Source organism: Felis catus, chromosome C1, assembly GCF_018350175.1.
Source record: "Felis catus isolate Fca126 chromosome C1, F.catus_Fca126_mat1.0, whole genome shotgun sequence".
NCBI classification, from domain to species: Eukaryota; Metazoa; Chordata; class Mammalia; order Carnivora; family Felidae; genus Felis; species Felis catus.
This window is the reverse complement of record NC_058375.1, coordinates 17,049,083-17,067,004: the sequence shown is the minus strand read 5'-3', so window position 1 is coordinate 17,067,004 and position 17,922 is coordinate 17,049,083. Positions and strand designations below refer to the sequence as shown.

The window sequence follows — 17,922 nt, the reverse complement described above, 5'->3', positions numbered from 1 at the left end:
TATTCTGCTGTATCCTTATCATGTGTCCAGGTGCAGATTTAACTTTTACCCTGCTTGGTTGGGACTTTGTTTCCTAAATATGAGGCTCCCTTTCATCAACTCTTGAAAAATACTTAGCTAGTAGTTCTGCCTCTCCCCCATTCTCTCTGTTCTTCCTTTTGGGCCACCTGTTAAAACTTCATTTTTGGACCTCTGTATTTTATTCCCCCTATTAACCTTTCTTTCACAAAATTTTTAAGTTTGTGCTACCTTTTGTAATCTCCTTATATCTCTTCTCAAATACTGCGTTCTTTTCATTTGCATCTAATTTGCCATTTTTCTTTCCATTTCTAAGCGATTCTATTTGGTTAATTTAAAAATCTTCTGATCTTTGTTGATACCATTTTCTTGTCTCCTGGTTTTGATTCCTTCTTTTATGACTTTAAACATTGGAATGTACTTACAGTTTCTAGTGTGTCTTACTAACTTTGGTTCTTACTGGTGTAAATGCCTGTTGTTCAGTCATAGTAAAAGATTGGTCCTTCTGTGTTTTGTAATTTAGAATTGTAAACTCAGGTTCAACAGGACTTTATCTATGGGACTCTTATGTGACCTTGGTAGAGAGTCTCTCTCTCCAGAGTATTTTTGTTTACCTCTGGTAGGTTTCCCAGGGATTTTACCAGGCTGAGACCATTTTTGGTTAGATTCTCTGCGAGGAGAAGTTGGTATCAGACCCCTCAAGGCAGTGTAAATCTGAACTCTGAACTCAAGTGAAGGCAGGCCAAAGATTATACGTTCTCTAGGGATATACCCTTTTGTTTCTCCCCTCACGGAGCCTAGGTCCTTTTATCTCCCTGGTGTCAGTGAGGTGACTTTTTTTCACTAATCTACTTCTTTCCCTGAAGCTGTTGTAGTTCTTAATAATTTTAGGATTATTTACTGCTTTGTTACCTAGAGCTCTATGCATTATCTCCGAATGATAATGGGGAGAGATGTGGTAGGGATTATTATACCCATTTTACAACTAAGTAAAACTGGAGCTGTTACTCTCCTGAGATGACTCTCCTGACATTATGTAGGTGGCAGATGGTAAAGAGATTCTTAGAGCTTGCCATGAGAAGTGGGGTATTCTTCTGTGTTTTTTTGCCATGCAGCCACTGGTAGCATTCTTCATTAGGATGAAACTAGGTATCACCTCAACATCAGTCATAAAGAAAAACCAGTGTTTTTCTGCAGGTTTATTAAAATTCATTCATTCAACAAATTTGAACACCTGCTATGTTCTAGGCACAAGAATTAATACGAGAGGTCTGTTAACAACTGGGAGCTGAAGTACAGATAATTGGATTTGCTGCCTGACATGCTTTCTGCTTTCCATCCAAGTTAGTTAGCATATAGTGCAACAATGATTTCAGGGGTAGATTCCTTAATGCCCCTGACCCATTTAGCCCATCCCCCCTCCTACAACCCCTCCAGCAACCCTCTGTTTGTTCTCTATATAAAGAGTCTCTTATGTTTTGTCCCCATCCCTGTTTTCATATTATTCTTGCTTCCCTTCTCTTGTGTTCATCTGTTGTGTCTTAAAGTCCTCATATGAGTGAAGTCATATGATAGTTGTCTTTCTCTAATTTTGCTTAGCATAATACCCTCTAGTTCCATCCACGTAGTTGCAAATGGCAAGATTTCATTCTTTTTGATTGCCGAGTAATATTCCATTGTGTATGTCTGCTTTCCTTCTATAGACTGATAATGGTCTCCAGCTGCCAAAGAAGGTTGTGGATGCCAAGAGAAAGGTAACCATTTCTCAGCCCCCTGAGTGGAACTGGATGCCTCTAGGAGCCCACACCGGCTAGCAGTAGACATGGCTGAATTTACAAGCTACAAGGATACTGCCTCCAGCCGCCACTTGCGGTTTAAGTTACAAAGTCTAAGTCGCCGCCTCGATGAGTTGGAGGAAGCCACAAAAAACCTCCAGAAAGCAGAGGATGAGCTCCTGGATCTCCAGGACAAGGTGATTCAGGCGGAAGGCAGCAATTCCAGCATGTTGGCGGAGATTGAAGTGTTGCGCCAGCGAGTGCTGAGAATTGAAGGCAAAGATGAGGAAATTAAGAGAGCAGAGGATCTGTGTCAGCTGATGAAGGAGAAGCTTGAAGAGGAAGAAAACCTCACCCGGGAGCTGAAATCTGAGATTGAACGGCTTCAGAAACGAATGGCTGAACTGGAGAAGCTGGAGGAAGCCTTTGGCAGGAGTAAGAACGATTGCACCCAACTCTGTCTGAGCCTGAATGAGGAGAGAAACCTGACAAAGAAGATCTCCGCTGAGCTGGAAATGCTCAGGGTCAAAGTGAAAGAACTAGAATCTTCCGAGGACCGCCTAGATAAAACTGAGCAGAGTTTAGTGTCAGAGTTAGAAAAACTGAAGTCATTAACTCTGAACTTTGTAAGTGAGAGAAAATACTTGAATGAAAAGGAGAAAGAGAATGAGAAACTGATAAAAGAGCTCACTCAAAAACTGGAGCAGAACAAAAAAATGAACCGAGATTATTCAAGGAATGCTTCTAATCTTCTGGAAAGGAATGACCTGCGGATTGAGGACGGGATCTCCTCCACACTGCCGTGCAAAGAATCAAGAAGGAAGGGCGCTCTGGACTATCTAAAGCAGGTAGAGAATGAAACAAGAAACAAATCAGAAAACGAAAAGAACCGAAATCAAGAAGACAACAAAGTTAAAGATCTCAACCAAGAGATTGAGAAACTCAAGACACAAATCAAACATTTTGAATCTTTGGAAGAAGAGCTTAAGAAAATGAGGGCCAAAAATAATGATCTTCAGGATAATTACCTAAGTGAACAAAATAAAAACAAACTCTTAGCCAGCCAGCTGGAGGAGATAAAGCTACAAATCAAGAAACAGAAAGAGTTAGAGAACGGGGAGGTAGAAGGGGAAGAGGCTTTCCTGTCCGGCAAAGGCAGGCACGAGAGGACTAAGTTAAGAGGCCATGGCAATGAGGTACCTGTGTCCAAGCACACACCGCGGGAACTGTCCCCTCAGCAGAAGCGGGAGAGGCATCGAAACAGAGATATTGCGCTCAACAATGAAAACTGTTCTCTGGGCAATAGGCAGGTTTCCTCTCCCAGTTTCACCAATAGGAGGGCAGCCAAAGCTTCCAACATCGGGGCGGGTACAGACAGTGGGACTCAGGAGACAAGGAGAACTGAAGACCGATTTGTATCTGGCTCCTCTCAGAGTGAAGGGAAGAAGTCCAGGGAGCAGCCTTCAGTGCTTAGCCGCTACCCACCTGCTGCTCAGGAGCACAGTAAAGCTTGGAAGAGTACTCCCAAACCAGGTACTGAGGGTGGGTTGAAGGGAAAAGTGGAGAAGACAACACGAACATTTAGTGATAATACCAACCATGGATCTGTTCCCAGTGACGTACTGGGTAGAGCTGACAAGGCTTCTGACACCTCTTCTGAGGCCCTCTTTGGCAAAAGGGGGCAGGTACCTGGCAATGGAAGTCAGGTAACCCAGGTTGCAGACTGTGGCAGTCCTAAGGCGATTGGAGCTCTGGCCTCATCCCGAAGATCTTCCTCAGAAGGGCTCTCCAAGGGCAAAAAGGCTGTTGGTGGCCTGGAGGCTGATACCACTTCCCCAAATTCCAAGCCTCCACTTTTATCAAAGTATCCTTATAATTCCAGAAGCCAAGAGAACATCCTTCAGGGCTTTTCAACCCCAAATAAAGAAGGTGTTGATCAACCCGTAGCAGTCGTGATGGAAGACAGCAGTCAACATGAGACCCTGAGGTGCCGGGTCATCAAGCCTAGTGGCAGAGAGAAGCCAGACTCAGATGACGACGTGGATGTGACATCTCTTGTTACTGCCAAATTGGTAAACACCACCATCACTCCAGAGCCAGAGCTCAAACACCAACCCAACTCTAGAGAGAGAGCCAAATCCCGAGGGGGACTCAGAACGTCCCTGTTTGAGAATGATAAAGATGCTGGGACAGAAAGTGAGTCTGTGAAACCTGTCAGAGCCTCCACCAATGCCACGGAATTCCCAGACGCCAATGGTGCTGGGGTGAAAAGCCAGCGGCCCTTTAGCCCCAGAGAGGCGTTGCGGTCTAGAGCCATCATCAAACCTGTCATCATTGATAAGGATGTGAAAAAAATCATGGGAGGATCTGGAACTGAGGCCACAATGGAGAAGCAGAAATCCACCTCCAAACCAGGGCCAAACAAGGTGACAAGCAGCATAACTATCTACCCCTCTGACAGCGGCAGCCCCAGAGCTGCCCCAGGTGAGGCCCCGAGGGAAAGGCACACATCCACCAGCAACATCCAGGTTGGGCCAGCAGAGCTCACATCAGTCAGCAACCACGTCAGCTCTCCCTTTGAGCTCTCCATTCACAAACATGACATTGCTCTGCAGTTCACAGAAGCTGAAAGAATGGGAGATGGGCCCCTGAAGAACAAGCCAGAAACAGTGGTCTCTCGGAGCAGCATTATAATCAAGCCATCAGATCCTGTGGAGAGGAACAGCCATGCCCCCCCAGCGGAGACAATCAGGTGGAAAAGCCATAGTGCCCCTTCAGAAGTGGGCTCTTCAGATGCCAGACACGTTACTGTGCGGAACGCCTGGAAGAGTAGGCGAGACTTGAACTCCTTAGAAGACCCCCCAACTCGAATAGGTAGAAACGTGGAAGCCACCAACACCTACACCCAGAGGGCCTCCACAGACTGTTCAGACCTTGGACAGCCCAAGTTGTACCTTTGTGAGCAGGGTGCTCAAAGGGCAGGAAATTCAGGGGATGCCCCTGAGCTCACCTCCAGAAGGACCCAGAGTAGCCTCACCGTGTCTGAGGTGCTGACTCGTCGGAATCGGGTGGGAGACACTGCCTCGGCTGCAGCCTGGAACCACTCGGCAGGCGCGGTGAGCCCCACTGCTGCCCCCCCCCCCTTTACTCTTTTACCTTCCTCTTTGCTCCCTCTGCTCTGGCCTGTGTGTCTCAGGATTATGCGGCTGAGAAATCCTGGGAGAGCTAGATGGATTGCTCAGAGAACTGAAAATAAGGTAGGTTTGGCCTTGAAGAAGAGTTTAGTACCTTGAAGGAGGTGTTTGCCAGAGAGCAGCATGAGTTTCCCCAACCCCCTTTTCCAGTTTATCTCTTCTATATATGAAGGTCACACAAAAAAGAGATCTAGCCTCCGTTCTCTTGGTTTGCCAGCATAGCGAAAAAAAAAACCCCTCCCCCTAAAACCCTATAGAGCAGCACCTAGAAGCCCAAGAACCAGCGGTGGCCACTGGGAAGCCCTATGCCAGGGTACCCGGTGACCCTTCTGTAGCACACGTAGGACGGGGGTGGGGGGGCAGGGAGAGGGTTTTCACAGCAAAGTTTTGCCAGCTGCTGGCATATGGGGGAGGAGAGTGAGGCTTCCACTGGGCCTACTTTATATACTTGTGTCCATGTGTCACTTTATTTTGTCTAAGCCATTTTATCATCAGTCTGAGGGCAGAACTAGTTCAGTACGGCTCATTACAGGATAGATAAATCCAGAACCACCTCTGCCTCTGAGGGTCAGAGTGTCAGAACAGCACCTAAAGGGGAAGCCCCTAGGAGTGTCTTTTAGATGTGGAGCCTCTGAGGATGAGAGACGTTTTGGAAGTGGTTTCCTTCTTTTTAAAAGGCAGGTGTATTCACTTGAAATGTCCTGTGAGTGCATATAGGGTACTCACCATCTGACAGAGCACATTCCCACTGCCACAGTTTCTCCAAGAGCCCTGTGGGCAGGTATTGTCTCCACTTTTTAGATTTACACGGATGGTCAGAGCCACAAAGTGTCATACCTAAGGCCACCCAAATGAATTATTGGATGAGAGCTAGGATTTGAATCCAAGATTCCTGTTTTTTGTTTTTTTTTGTTTTTTTGTTTTTAAATGTTTATTTTTGAGAGAGAGAACACGGGCAAAGAGAGAGGAAAACACAGAATCCCAAGCAGGCTCCATGCGGTCAGTGCAGAGCCTGATGATGTGGAACTTGAACTCACAAACTGAGATCATGACCTGAGCTGAAATCAAGAGACAGAAGTTTAACCTGCTGAGCCACCCCGGTGCCCGCAAGATTCCCGTTTCTGAATCCAGTACTCTTTCTACCCTGCCAACGTTTCTCACTCTTACTTCTGTTTTCATCTGCGTTCTCTCTGAAGGACCAACACTGAAAAGGCAGAACTCTGGTAGGAGAGTGGAGAGAGAGAGAGGGGGGGGGGTGTTTAGTCCCTTGAAGCTCTGGCTGACAAACAGGATAAGGCATAGGTGTAGGACCCAAAAGGGAAGGCACCTGGGCTTTTTGGTAGTTTATAAGTGGAAAGTAGGAAAAGCATGGTCCAGTGTCCTTTTCGGCAGTATATACTCCCTTGTTTCCCAGGAGGGAAATGCAGCCTGCACACGCAGAACTCAAGGGTCTCTGGGCCTCCTTACAGGACCATGTGGTGCAGGCCCCGTCCTCCACACGCCCTTGCTCAGTTGTGAGCCGCCAGTCTACCCTCTGAGCCCCAGCAGCTTGGGAGTTTGTAGTCTACCGGTTTCCTTAGGCCAAAGCGAATCTCTGCAGTTCAGCTGTTGTCTGCACTCTGCCTCCCTCTGCCAGGCTGAAGAAGACCACTGGGAGCGGGGGGGGGGGAGTGTGTCTTGTTACTCGCTACTGTCCTTCGCAGCTCACTTTTTGTCATTTTTGGCACAGGAGGAAGGTGACGACTGCACGCTCGGTGTCCACAGACGACCGCACAACTCCCTGGAGCGGTCTGAACTGCCTGCGAAGCAGGGGCTGCCAGAGCCCGGGCGAGCCCGGGCTGAGGAACGGTTACGGCCAGCCAGGCCCTGTGCCGAGGACAACTGAACCAGCTGGGTGAGGTCTGCTGTCTCCTCTGCTCCTGCTTCTCCGCTCTCCTGCCTTCCTGCCCTATGAAGGATGCAAGGCCAGTTAACGAGGCTAGACGCCAGGCCTTGGCTGGGAGACTGTGGCAAACCAGGCTGTGGCTCGGGTCATTTTGCCAGTTGGCCAGAGGGGATCAGAAACTACAAGCTGGACATAGTCACCCAGGCCCAGCCTTCCCTGATGCATGAGTTCTCTCTCCTTGCCCCTGTCCCCAGATCGGATGGGCCACTCTGGCCCCCAAATGGGGAAAGATCTAGAAACCCCTTGTATCCTCACCATACCACAACAGCTGAAAGCTCTCCTCTGCTGCTCAGTGGGTCAGAGGGCAGCCCCTTCAGTGTGGTTCATTTCTTCGTCTCACCGCATCCAGTTTACTCCTTGTTTGCCCTGGGGGCCTAAGTACCCCCTAAGACTTAGCAGCCATCACCTCCATCTAGGGGGCTTCTACTCCTTTCCCCTTTGGAGTTCCTCAGACTTGTACCGCAGAAGAGGTCTGTGCTGCCTCTAAGGGATTACGGGACCAACCTTTAGGCTGAAGCTTCTCGGACATCGCCCCCGGCTGACAATTGTTTCCTGGGGGCAGAGCACACGGGTACCCACCTATTGGAATGGCATCATCCCTCCCCTCCCCTGGCTCTATGCTCACCTTCCAAAGGCACCTGGAAGTGCACAAGCCTCACGCATCTCCTTTTCTGGGCACCCGTAATGCTGCTGGCACTGCCTGCTCCTCTCCCGTGGCTGGAGACTTCAGGCTGACTCCGTCGTTTCCATCTTTGGAATACTTCCGGACTAAACTGGGCCTGACCCAGCATACTCTGCCTTCTAGGAAGTGCCCAGCAAGGGGGAAAGTGGGCTGGAAGAAACATTTCCCCAGTCACTCCACAAAGCAATAGTTCCATGAAAGGCATGGACTTTCTTCCTCTTCCTTCATTCCCCCATGGAGGAGGAGGAATCGCACTTTACCGAACTGATGCATTCCTACGGAAGTGGGCCCATGGTTTCTGCAAACTGTCGTGATGACTTCACTGGAGGAAAAGTACTACGTGCCCACTGAGGGCCCCAGGTTTATGTAATACAAAATGCAGCAAACCTTTCAGGAAGCCACATAAAGTTGAATAGTTTCCTTACGTCACATGGGGAAGTTGAAAAGAACCGTATATTCTTGGCACTGCTTTTTGTGTAACTTTCTCAGTTCAGAGAAGGGCTCCCTTTTCAAAGGCTACTTTTAATGGCACACTGTTCCTTCATAGTGAAAGAGAGCATTACTAGGAGTCAGGAAAGCTGAATTTGCTTCATGGCTTTGTACTTTCTTGCTGTGTGACTTTGGGCAAGTCACTGTCCTCGTGGGGCCTCAGTTTCCTTATCTATAAAAATGAATTCTTTGTAATGGTCTCTAAGGGTCCTAAATCTGGCATTCTGAGGTTGTTCTGTTTACACTGTCCTGTGGGGGGTGATTCTGCTTTTGGAAGGTAGCATCCAGATGGTTTTGGGGAATGGGTCCTCCCCGGCCTTGTTTTCTGGGCCTTATTCTTTCCATGTTCTAATGTCAGGAGGATGAGCTCAGAGAAGCTCCCTCATTTTTCTAGTTTGTAAGATGAAGGGATAAGATCAGATGGCTTCTGCAGCCCTTTTGGCACCAGCCTTGCCCACTTGCCACACAGCATCCCCTGGCTTTTGTGACACAAGTTGGCTGTCTCCCGTTGCTGTGCTTCGTGGGCCATAGTCCCTGCCTGCACTTGGTGTGGGAACCGGTGTTCATCTCGCCCGTGTCTGCCTTCAGACTTGGCCATCCTGGAGGCGGCTTGGGGGCACGCTGATGAGCTTCCTTTCGGGGTCAGGAATGTTTTGCGCTTACTTCCATTTTCTGGAGGTCTGCCAGTCTAAGGGCATTGCTGTGTAGCTCATCTTTCCTCTACATAGTGCTGACTCAGCTGCTCAGTTTTAAGATGCTGTTTTCAAAATCTCTTCCTGCTGCTTCTCCTGGGTCCCTGGCCAGAAACTAGGAAACAGACCTCTGCGGTGGTCAACTGAGGTTATAGGAAACCAAGTCTGTGGCTCTTCTCTGCTGGTGGAAACAAAAGGGTGCCAAGCCATGCCTACAAAGATTTCGCCGCTAATTCTCTTCTTTGGGCGTTGGAGCCCTGGATTCTGGTGCTGTAGCTCCTGGTGCCAAAGTCTGGATCTTTCCACACTGCAGCAGCACCAACATCTGCCACTACCCAAATGCTCTGGAAGAGGGACAGTTATGGTGCCCTCTTGCTGGGGGCTGCTATCTTAAAATCTGAGTGCAATAGGGTTTGATTGTAACAATTATTTCAGGATAAATATTGTTTCCTTAATCTGCGTACTTTCTAGAACCATTGTAAAATAGATTTTATTTTTAAGTGTCCTCAGCATTGCAGAAGATACCATTTGTAATAGCAGATGAAGGCTGGAGGCTCAGTTCCTCTGGGTTTCAAATGGCTGGCAAGGCTGGCTCTCAGATTCCAAAGTTGGAAGGCACCTTTCTGAAAAGCAACCTCTGTGTGACCTTCTGGACCCAGGCCTCACCACCAGGGGTCCTGGAGGAAATTTCCATATAAAGGGGAGACCTGGTAATTAAGTAGCTGGTCCAGTCAAGCCAAATATTCCCACTGTCCCAGCCAATAAACCCACTTACATGACAAGCCTCTTCTGCAGCGTAGCTCCAACTCTAGATTTTACTGGCAGGTGTATTTGTTGTGGGAGGGTTCCCAGGGAACCTGGCACTCCAGAGCTGCTTGGTTGGAGGAAGCAGAGCTGGCTGAATGCCAGAGGCTGGTCTCTCTTCCACCTGCTGCTGCATCTCACTATTCTGGTACTAAAAGCAACCAGAGAAAGCTGCAGGGATGGTGGGCAAAGGGGATTTGCAGTGGGGCCAAGGACTCCAACCTCTGCCCCAGGCAAGCCTGCACATAAATCATTCCCCTCTCATGGGGTGTGGGAGGGTCTATGTTGATCCTGGGGCAGTTTTAGTGCTTTATATTTAGTGGGTTAGCGCCAGGTGCTACCATTTTCCAGTAAAGGAACCGGGACCCAGAGGCTGGGTCCCTAGCTGCCTCTGTCGATGTGGGGTTTGTTGTCACTCTGACGAGATTGCTTTGGAAGAGCTGCTTTTAGGGATTATCTTTTGTCTACCCTGGGTGGGCCACAGGGTGTTCTCCTCAAAGCCTCACAACCAAGACCATAGGAAAGGGGCCCTATTTTCCTGCTGCTTCACAGCTCAGAACATGTACTGAATGGAATGTATTTTTAAGAGAATAAAGTCTATTTTTTTGTATTTTAAAGATTGGGAGGGCTAGGGAAGTACAGCCCTCAAAAAAAACCTGTTAATGCATTAAAGGCCCCTTTGCGAGGGGGCAGCAGTATCTGTCAGTCCACATCTACTTGTTCAGGCAGGTGCTCTGGTCTCACCCCTGCCCCTTGGAGTCTAGGTGCAGCAGCTTCTACATTCCTGCTCCAAGCCTGGGACCAAGGAGGCCGGACCCTGTTGCTGGAAACCAGGGCGAAGCCATGAGCAGTGACTCAGGGCTCCTTGGGTGCATGTGTATAGTGGAAGCTGCCTGTCTGCATGTATCCTCTGGCTCTAATGCTGTCTGTTGGCTCTGCAGCACAATATGTAACCAATAAAGCTCCCTAGTTTCCATGTGGTCTGTGTGAGTCAGTGATGCCATTTTTGTTGATGTCCTGAGTACAACTGTTGTCCGTGCACTGGTATAGCTAGTATATTTCATTGTAGTTTATTTACTTAAAATACTCAGCCAACTAATTAATGATGCTGTAAAGACCTGAGGCTTGGAAAATGACACACCTACCCCCCCCATAACTGAACTGGACTTAGAATTGTAGCAGCTATTTCATTGCTACGTTTTAGTTTTAGGCTTGTCTGTTGTCACACACAAAACGATGATCAGTCTCAAGCTACCTATGCCATGTATTTAAAAAAACACACGTTTTAAAGCACCTAACTCTGGATAACTGTGACCCCCCCTGAGGTAACAATATTAATGGCAGAGCTGGGATTCAAATATAGGTCCAAAGTCCATATACTTTCCACTGCATGCTGTTCTCACCTTTATACCACTTGCCCTGATCCTGTTGCGCAGATGTTCTCCACTGCTGTTACTCGTTCCAAGACTAGGGGAAAAGCCCTCTCCGTCTTCTCTTCAGACCACCAATGTAATGTCACCTAAATCTTACTAAGAATAAAACCTCATTTAGACTAATTACAGGGAAGAATTGTAACATTAGTAAAAGCCAATTTCCAGAAACAGATCGTGTACGTGCATTTAGTAACACTGTTAGGAAAGCTTGAGAAGGAACAGTTACTGTAATACCTTTCTTATAAAAATGTTTTACTACCTTATATGAAATCATAAGTATCCTTGTAAGAGGGGAGGCACGAAGATAGGACTAGAGAACAAGAGAAGCAGAGATTGGAGTAACGTGCTCTGACAATCAACTGCGAATCAAGTGAGCTAAAGCCAACCCTCAAGTAGTGTGCTTTGATGATGGATGAAGAGGCCACCCAAGTCAAGGAATATAGAAGGAACACACTAGAAGCTAAAAAAGCAAGGAAATGGAACCTTCCCTCCAAAGCCTGCTGTGGTAATGTGTTAACAGCAGCAGTAGGAAACTAACACACCAGCTAAGTAAGTCATCTAAACCCTTGATCTTCTTAATGTAACACTTCCTAAACTTTTATAGCAGTACTTTGGACAAAAGTGGAAAGTTAGCACATACCCATGGAGGGAACCTGGGGAGTAAAGCCAGATGGTCTGCTAGAGACACACCCAAACTCTGCCTTGTTTCGTCTTAATGATTCAAAATTTCCTAATATCCATATGCTTGACCTGTAGCTTCATAGTCTTAGCATACAGTCACCCTATAATCCCAATAGGGAACTCTCCAGTTCCACAGATCAGGGAGCCCATTGCTTCTGTGGGGCTTCCCTCAACCCTGTCTTCAGACCTGACCCAACCATTTTTTTCCTTTATATAAATATCCTATCTAAACGTGGATAAAACTGCCGTTTCCAAAGGCACAGTACTCCTGTCTTGTATAACTCCAAGGGGAAACAACAACAAAAGAAGATAGGAAGAATTTTATATGAAGTTTTATTTTTAAAATATAAAAAACCACCACACACCAAGAGACTAAGATGTCCCCTCCCCACACTTGGTTACCTCAGTCTTTAGGAAGAACGCCAACTTCCACACTAACGGACAACTGCCTCTCTAGCTCTAAGTCACTCAAAGGAGGCAACCTCCTTGGCCACCTGGCATCATGAGTTCCAGCAGCTGACTGGGAGCCCAGATGCCAGAGTGAGTTTCTCAGTGGGATCCGGTACTGCTACAAGAGCTCTGTCTACACAGCAAAAGACACGCACATTGGCTGCTTCCCTCCGAACCCATCAGTCTCACATGCTTGGGGACTGCTGTGCAGGAACGCCTGGTGTGGCCTGGCGAGGCAGGGTGTACATGGCCCCCAGGAACTGGTCTGCAATCCTTCCGGCTTCTCGCAGCCCACTCAGCAGAGCACCATGGACAGTGGCTGGGTAGTTACGGATTGTATGTTCTCCAGCAAAGAAGAGTCGTGGAATTGGCTATTTCAGGAAAGAAAAAAAAATTGAGAGAAAAATCAGGTTGCAAACAGCATTTCTGCTGTACTTAAACGGCCAAATTCCTGTTGGTCTGCCAATCACAGACCATCATCCTACCAAAAAGGGTCTCCCTTAACAGTAGGCATCCTAAAATTGATAAAAGTAGAAATATGACAAAATTCAGCCCAGCCTTAGTCCTAGGGTAATGCATAACTGCATCTGTTCTTAGGGATTATTTAATGCTGGGGGATATCCGGTTCTAGAGCTTCCGTTGCCTCATACGGTACCTACTGGGGCAGAGGGGTTCCTGACTGCTCTGTACCACATAGAGTCCAGCATTTGTTCTAATTCAGGAACACCTTTGCCTCTCAGCTCCAGAGTAGGTTCACAGGGTCCTGAGGAATGCTTACTACTCTCTGGAGCAGGGTTTGGCATTATCTAGATAAGAACCCCTCAGGGGCATGTACTGGAGACACCTAGTAACTGATACCTGCAATAATCCTATGAGCCATTACAAAATGGGGTGCAATTAAAAATGTTTTTCATCCTAACTTTTAGGGACAAACTTTTGAATAAGGAAAAAGTAACTGGTTTATACTGTGGACTCTTCCATTGGGAATGTGGACTGCCTAGATTTACGGAGCCACAATGTGAGAAATCAGACGCAAATAATACTCTTCCTCCCTTTTCCTCTGCTCTTAGTATTTGAAAGGCTCCAAGGACAGAATGACTAAAATCTAAAAAAAAAAACCCAAAAACAAACCACAAATCCGTGGCATCAATTTTAACCTGAAATCCTGGGATACTGGCTTTTTCCCAAATAAGCCTTGGTGGTTTGCCAATTTCTCACCTGTGGGGCACCTGGAATTGAAGGGCCAGGAGTGATTGGCTGAGCCATTAAATCATAGTCATTTCCAGATGATCCTGCAGCTACATACGAATAGGAGCCCCGTGCCCAGGGATCAGCACGCCAGCGGGATACCACAGTCTCCTTGGGCTAAAGGAAAAAGCATGAGCAGTAGTTATTATATGACAAAGGACAAACCAATCATCTCTGAAAAGTGGAAAAGCTGGGGTGGGTGGAGATGTAGCTGGGGTGGGTGGAGATGTAACTGAGCGGTAAAGAGGCAGGAGACATGGGCTAGCCAGGTGATGAATGCTGCTGCTATACGACACACAACGCAAATGGCTTCTGACTAAGCTTCCCCGTTGCCTTGCCTATGACATCTACCCAGGGCTTGACTTTTATTCTAATTCACATGAAGCATTAATAAGCATTCTCTCAAAGGAATCCTAAGGATCTAAAAAGTGTTTCAATAGACCTAAAGAATAGAAAAAAGTACCAAGAGATTTTTTTTTTTTAATGTCTATTTACTTTTAGGAGAGAGCACGAGCAGGAGAGGGCAGAGAGAGGGAGACCCAGAATCCAAAGCAGGCTCCAGGCTCTGAGCTGTCAGCACAGAGCCCAACACGGGGCTCAAACTCACGAACCATGAGATCATGACCCAAGCTGAACTCAGACACTTAACTGACTAAGCCACCCAGGCAGCCCCCAAGGGACTCTGACTACTTTGTCTAAAAGGTAGCAGTGGTGTGACTCCACACATAGATACAATGGATGAGACAAGCAGGGATGTGCAGCAAACAGCCACCTCAATTCCCTAGTCCATGTACGGGGGAGCGGGAGGGGGGCTCTTCTGAACCCTACACTTAACATTATGGACTCAAAACATCAGCATTCATGTAAACCCAGCACCCACTTCTCCATTCTGACTGAAACTGTCCTGACCAACGTAAAGAGACTATGTCAAACCCTGCCTTAGTGTGAACTCTTGATCCCCACTTGCTCCTACCCACTTACTTACCTGGGGCACCGCACTACTACCAAAAATCCCTTTGAGGATGGCCAGGCATCGGCCAACAATCACATCATCACTTATATTTTCCATGATGCCGGCAGCTTCTCCCGCCACTAGTGCCAATAGTATCGGAGCTAGAAAAACAGAAAGGATAATTCCAGGGTTTTCTTAGACTTTTCTCAAGAACTGCTTTGTCAGGGCCCACATTATTCTAAGCACCCTGAAATCTGATGACCAATGGACAGACATGCAACACTTGGCTGGAGACAAGCAATGTTTCTGAAACAGCAACTTAAAATCCATCCCTAGAAGTGAGCTGGCAAACTATAGAGGTGAGTGAAGTGTGACTCATGCAATTAACCACTTGTAACTGTCTAATACAGAAGTCTTGAAGACAGAACTTCAGACCTTGCTAAGAAAACCAAGTATTCCTATATTTAGGCACAGAATCCTTAGCCCTGACCGCCTTAGCTCCATAGCAAGAGCTACATCCCTTTACCTGTTCCAGGCCCATCACCACTTCTACCCACCCACATTTGGTGAGTATTGATGCAACAGGCTTCTGTGATAGGCACAGTACTAGATTACTGGGATATAAAAGATATAAACTAAATGATATGCTCCATAGATCAGCAGAAATAATCACACCTATAATTATGCACTGATAAAAGCAATGACAAAAAAGGATACAGGAAGAATAATATAGGGGTTTAATTTTTTAAAGTTTATCTATTTTGAGAGTGAGTGAGAGAGAGAGAATGAGTGCAGGAGGGGCAGAGAGACCAGGAGAGAGAGAGAATCCCCAGTGTGGGGCTCAAACTCACAAAACCAAGAGATCATGACCTGAGCCGAAACCAAGAATGAGACGCTTAACCGACTGAGCCACCCAGGCATCCCTACAGGGATTTATTTTAGATTTGAGGCAGTGGAGGTACGTGTGTCCCGAAGGGACTCTGAAACAGTGGCATTTAGGTCAAGACCTGAAAGGCTGGGCAGAGTATGCCATGTTGGGAACAAAGAGAAGAAAAATAAAAGCTGCCCAGGCCCAGACCAAAGTAAATACAGAGGCCCTGAAGTAGCAGACATAAAATAAATAATATTTTACATACATGTATACACACACATACATAAAATATTTTAAGCACCATAGAGAAGAGCAATCCAATTACAGGAGAACTTAAAACAGAAGGTAGGAATTTGCTACAAAATCCTAAAGGAAGTGATCAAAGATGCAGGGGCCAGTCAGATACAAAAGTCTTGGGAATGAGGAATAAACACAATTTTCCCTTCTGGGAAGCTTCCCTGGTTCTGTGCCTCCTGGCTGGGTTGATTCTTTATGTTTTCTTTACAGTGCCCTGGGCTTTCACTGTGACCCTCTACTTATAAGCCCTGTTCCTAGACTGTTCACCTCTTTACTGTATTTCCCACTAGGTTCTGAACTCCTTGAAGGCAGCCTTTTTCCAAAACCCCCATATCCCCAGTACCTATGCAGGATTTTTAGAAATTGCTGGTTGGTTGAGTTAATGGAAAATCAAGACATACGTATTTGAGAAAAACCAGAATATTCCTAATTCTTTACTTCCATAAGGATACAAAGAAGATTAAAACCAGGAAGGAGTTACCTTTATAAAGGTTCCAAAAGAGGAAGAGTTCACCTCTGCTGGCAGTTGTACTGCCAACATGCCCGAACAAATTGACACTTGGATCCCAGAACACACGGTCAAAACACAACACCACCTATCGTAAAAAAGGAGCACGTGAACTGACAACACAACTCCAAGAACATGGCTTTAAGCAGAGCTAAGCCTCAACAGGAAATACTTCTTCCTCAGACCTTATTAAAGTTTCTTTTAACCCACTCTCAATATAAGCCTAGAAATCCCTATTATCAACGTATTACTTGGGACAACATTTAGAACTTTTTATAGGCTTAGGCTTGCGAAGTGATCCCAGAAGACTAAGTCTCGTGGATACTTTATATAGAATTAGGCACTGAAATGAAAGAACTGACAGGCCTCAACTCACCCTGATATCACAGAGCAGAGAGCACAGCAGAACATACAGAAATGCAAAGCCCTAGGCTCTCTGGCTGGAGGGCACTAAGACCGGTATCTGTACAGTGGGTATGCAGAGAAGTGCGTGCCTCGGGCAAGTTACCTTGTTAAGGTTGCCAAATCCCATCCTTTGCACTGCGGATGTTTTCCACTCAGGAAGAGGTGGCACAAACTGAACAGCCGGTGGCTGTTGCTTCAACACACCCAAGGGAAGGGTACAGAGAACTGCATCACATTTGTAAATAAAGGTTTGGCTTGTGGAGCGGGTATTCACAGCTATCACTTCACATCCTAGAGAGGATGGAGGGAAAAGACTTTACTGGTGATAAAGACAACACTGAATGTCCAGTGCACAATAGAATCTACGTACTACCTCCGTTAATTCTTACCATAAGTTTATGAAATCCGTCCTATTCATTTTTTGACAGAAGAAAACTGAGACAGTGGTGAAATAATTTGTCTAAGGCCACATGGGCAACAAGTGCCAGGACTCCAACGCTAACAGTCCAACTTCAGAGTCCTGGATCTTCACCACCACTGCACTGTCTTACCTTCCTGAGACACTGGTGCTCTTCTGGACTAACAGAAGAACATTATTACTTATCAGAGATTAAGTAAATTTAGGCCAAAGTTAAGAATAAAGGGCTATACCGGTAAAAGCAATACCTCTCCACTGTGGTTAGGAGCTTACTAAAGGACCAGAACAGAAGACTGGTGCAGAGCACGCTGTTCTTGAGAATGTACTGTGATGCCTCACTCGCCAGAGCAGGAATAAAGCTCAAAGTTGACCACAGAAAAGGCACTGAAAATAGGTTAATATTAGTTTTCCTCATTTGTGTTTGAATTTTTTCTGCAATCGATACCTACTTATATAATTTCAAAAAACATATAGATAGCTCAAAATTGGTATGAAAGCTCAATTCATGTCTACTTTCTCACTGTTCTTAATCTGCCTGCAAATGGCTATTTAAAAGCTATAGGTCTCAACATCAGCTAGAAGCTGCATATGAAGGGAAAATTAAATGGAAACTGGTTTCAGTGGTTGTTTAAAAACAAAACAAAACAAAACAAAATCTGTGGTAAACTCTGCCGTTCTAGAAAATGGGCCATGAAGGGCAAGCAAGGTTGATGGCCACATCTCCACTTGTCATGCGGGCCCTGGGAGAGGGGAGGGGGGTGACTAGCTATCATCAAGAGTTCTAGACTATTAATTCCAAAGGTGGGTGGACAGCGGGTTCTCTGTACTCAACATTAAATGTTCCCTGAAACCAGCAACAGTGAGCATTGAGCCGCCATGGGAATCACAGGGCAATTCCAGCTTTGAAGTCATCTTATTAGCAGATTGCTCCTAGAATCAGAAACCAGCCTGAGCTGTTAGCCCACATGGACAGGAATGGATCCAAAGATCAAGATGCAGATGGTGAAATACAAGGGGTGGGGCCCACTGTGTCTAGAGGCCAAAATCCTGGTATTTAAGA

At 46.5% G+C, this 17,922-nt stretch overlaps 2 protein-coding genes across 13 annotated transcripts in view; one reads left to right on the top strand and one right to left on the bottom strand.

The window, feature by feature from the left end:
• Positions 1-10,582, top strand: part of LUZP1 (leucine zipper protein 1) — a 105,349-nt gene extending 94,767 nt beyond the window's left edge. For all 9 annotated transcript variants that reach the window (XM_045035278.1, XM_006934394.5, XM_023258292.2 and 6 more), the window contains 2 exons: positions 1,722-4,909; positions 6,717-10,582. In XM_045035278.1, the coding sequence (XP_044891213.1) occupies positions 1,841-4,909; positions 6,717-6,872 (3,225 nt within the window). In that variant the 5' untranslated portion in view covers positions 1,722-1,840 and the 3' untranslated portion in view covers positions 6,873-10,582. The remainder of the gene's footprint in view (positions 1-1,721; positions 4,910-6,716) is intronic.
• Positions 10,583-12,029: 1,447 nt separating this feature from the next.
• KDM1A (lysine demethylase 1A) overlaps positions 12,030-17,922 on the bottom strand; it is a 61,346-nt gene continuing 55,453 nt past the window's right edge. For all 4 annotated transcript variants that reach the window (XM_023258294.2, XM_023258296.2, XM_023258295.2 and 1 more), the window contains 5 exons: positions 16,548-16,735; positions 16,013-16,127; positions 14,397-14,524; positions 13,382-13,528; positions 12,030-12,534 (listed from right to left, as the gene is read on the bottom strand). In XM_023258294.2, the coding sequence (XP_023114062.2) occupies positions 12,349-12,534; positions 13,382-13,528; positions 14,397-14,524; positions 16,013-16,127; positions 16,548-16,735 (764 nt within the window). In that variant the 3' untranslated portion in view covers positions 12,030-12,348. The remainder of the gene's footprint in view (positions 12,535-13,381; positions 13,529-14,396; positions 14,525-16,012; positions 16,128-16,547; positions 16,736-17,922) is intronic.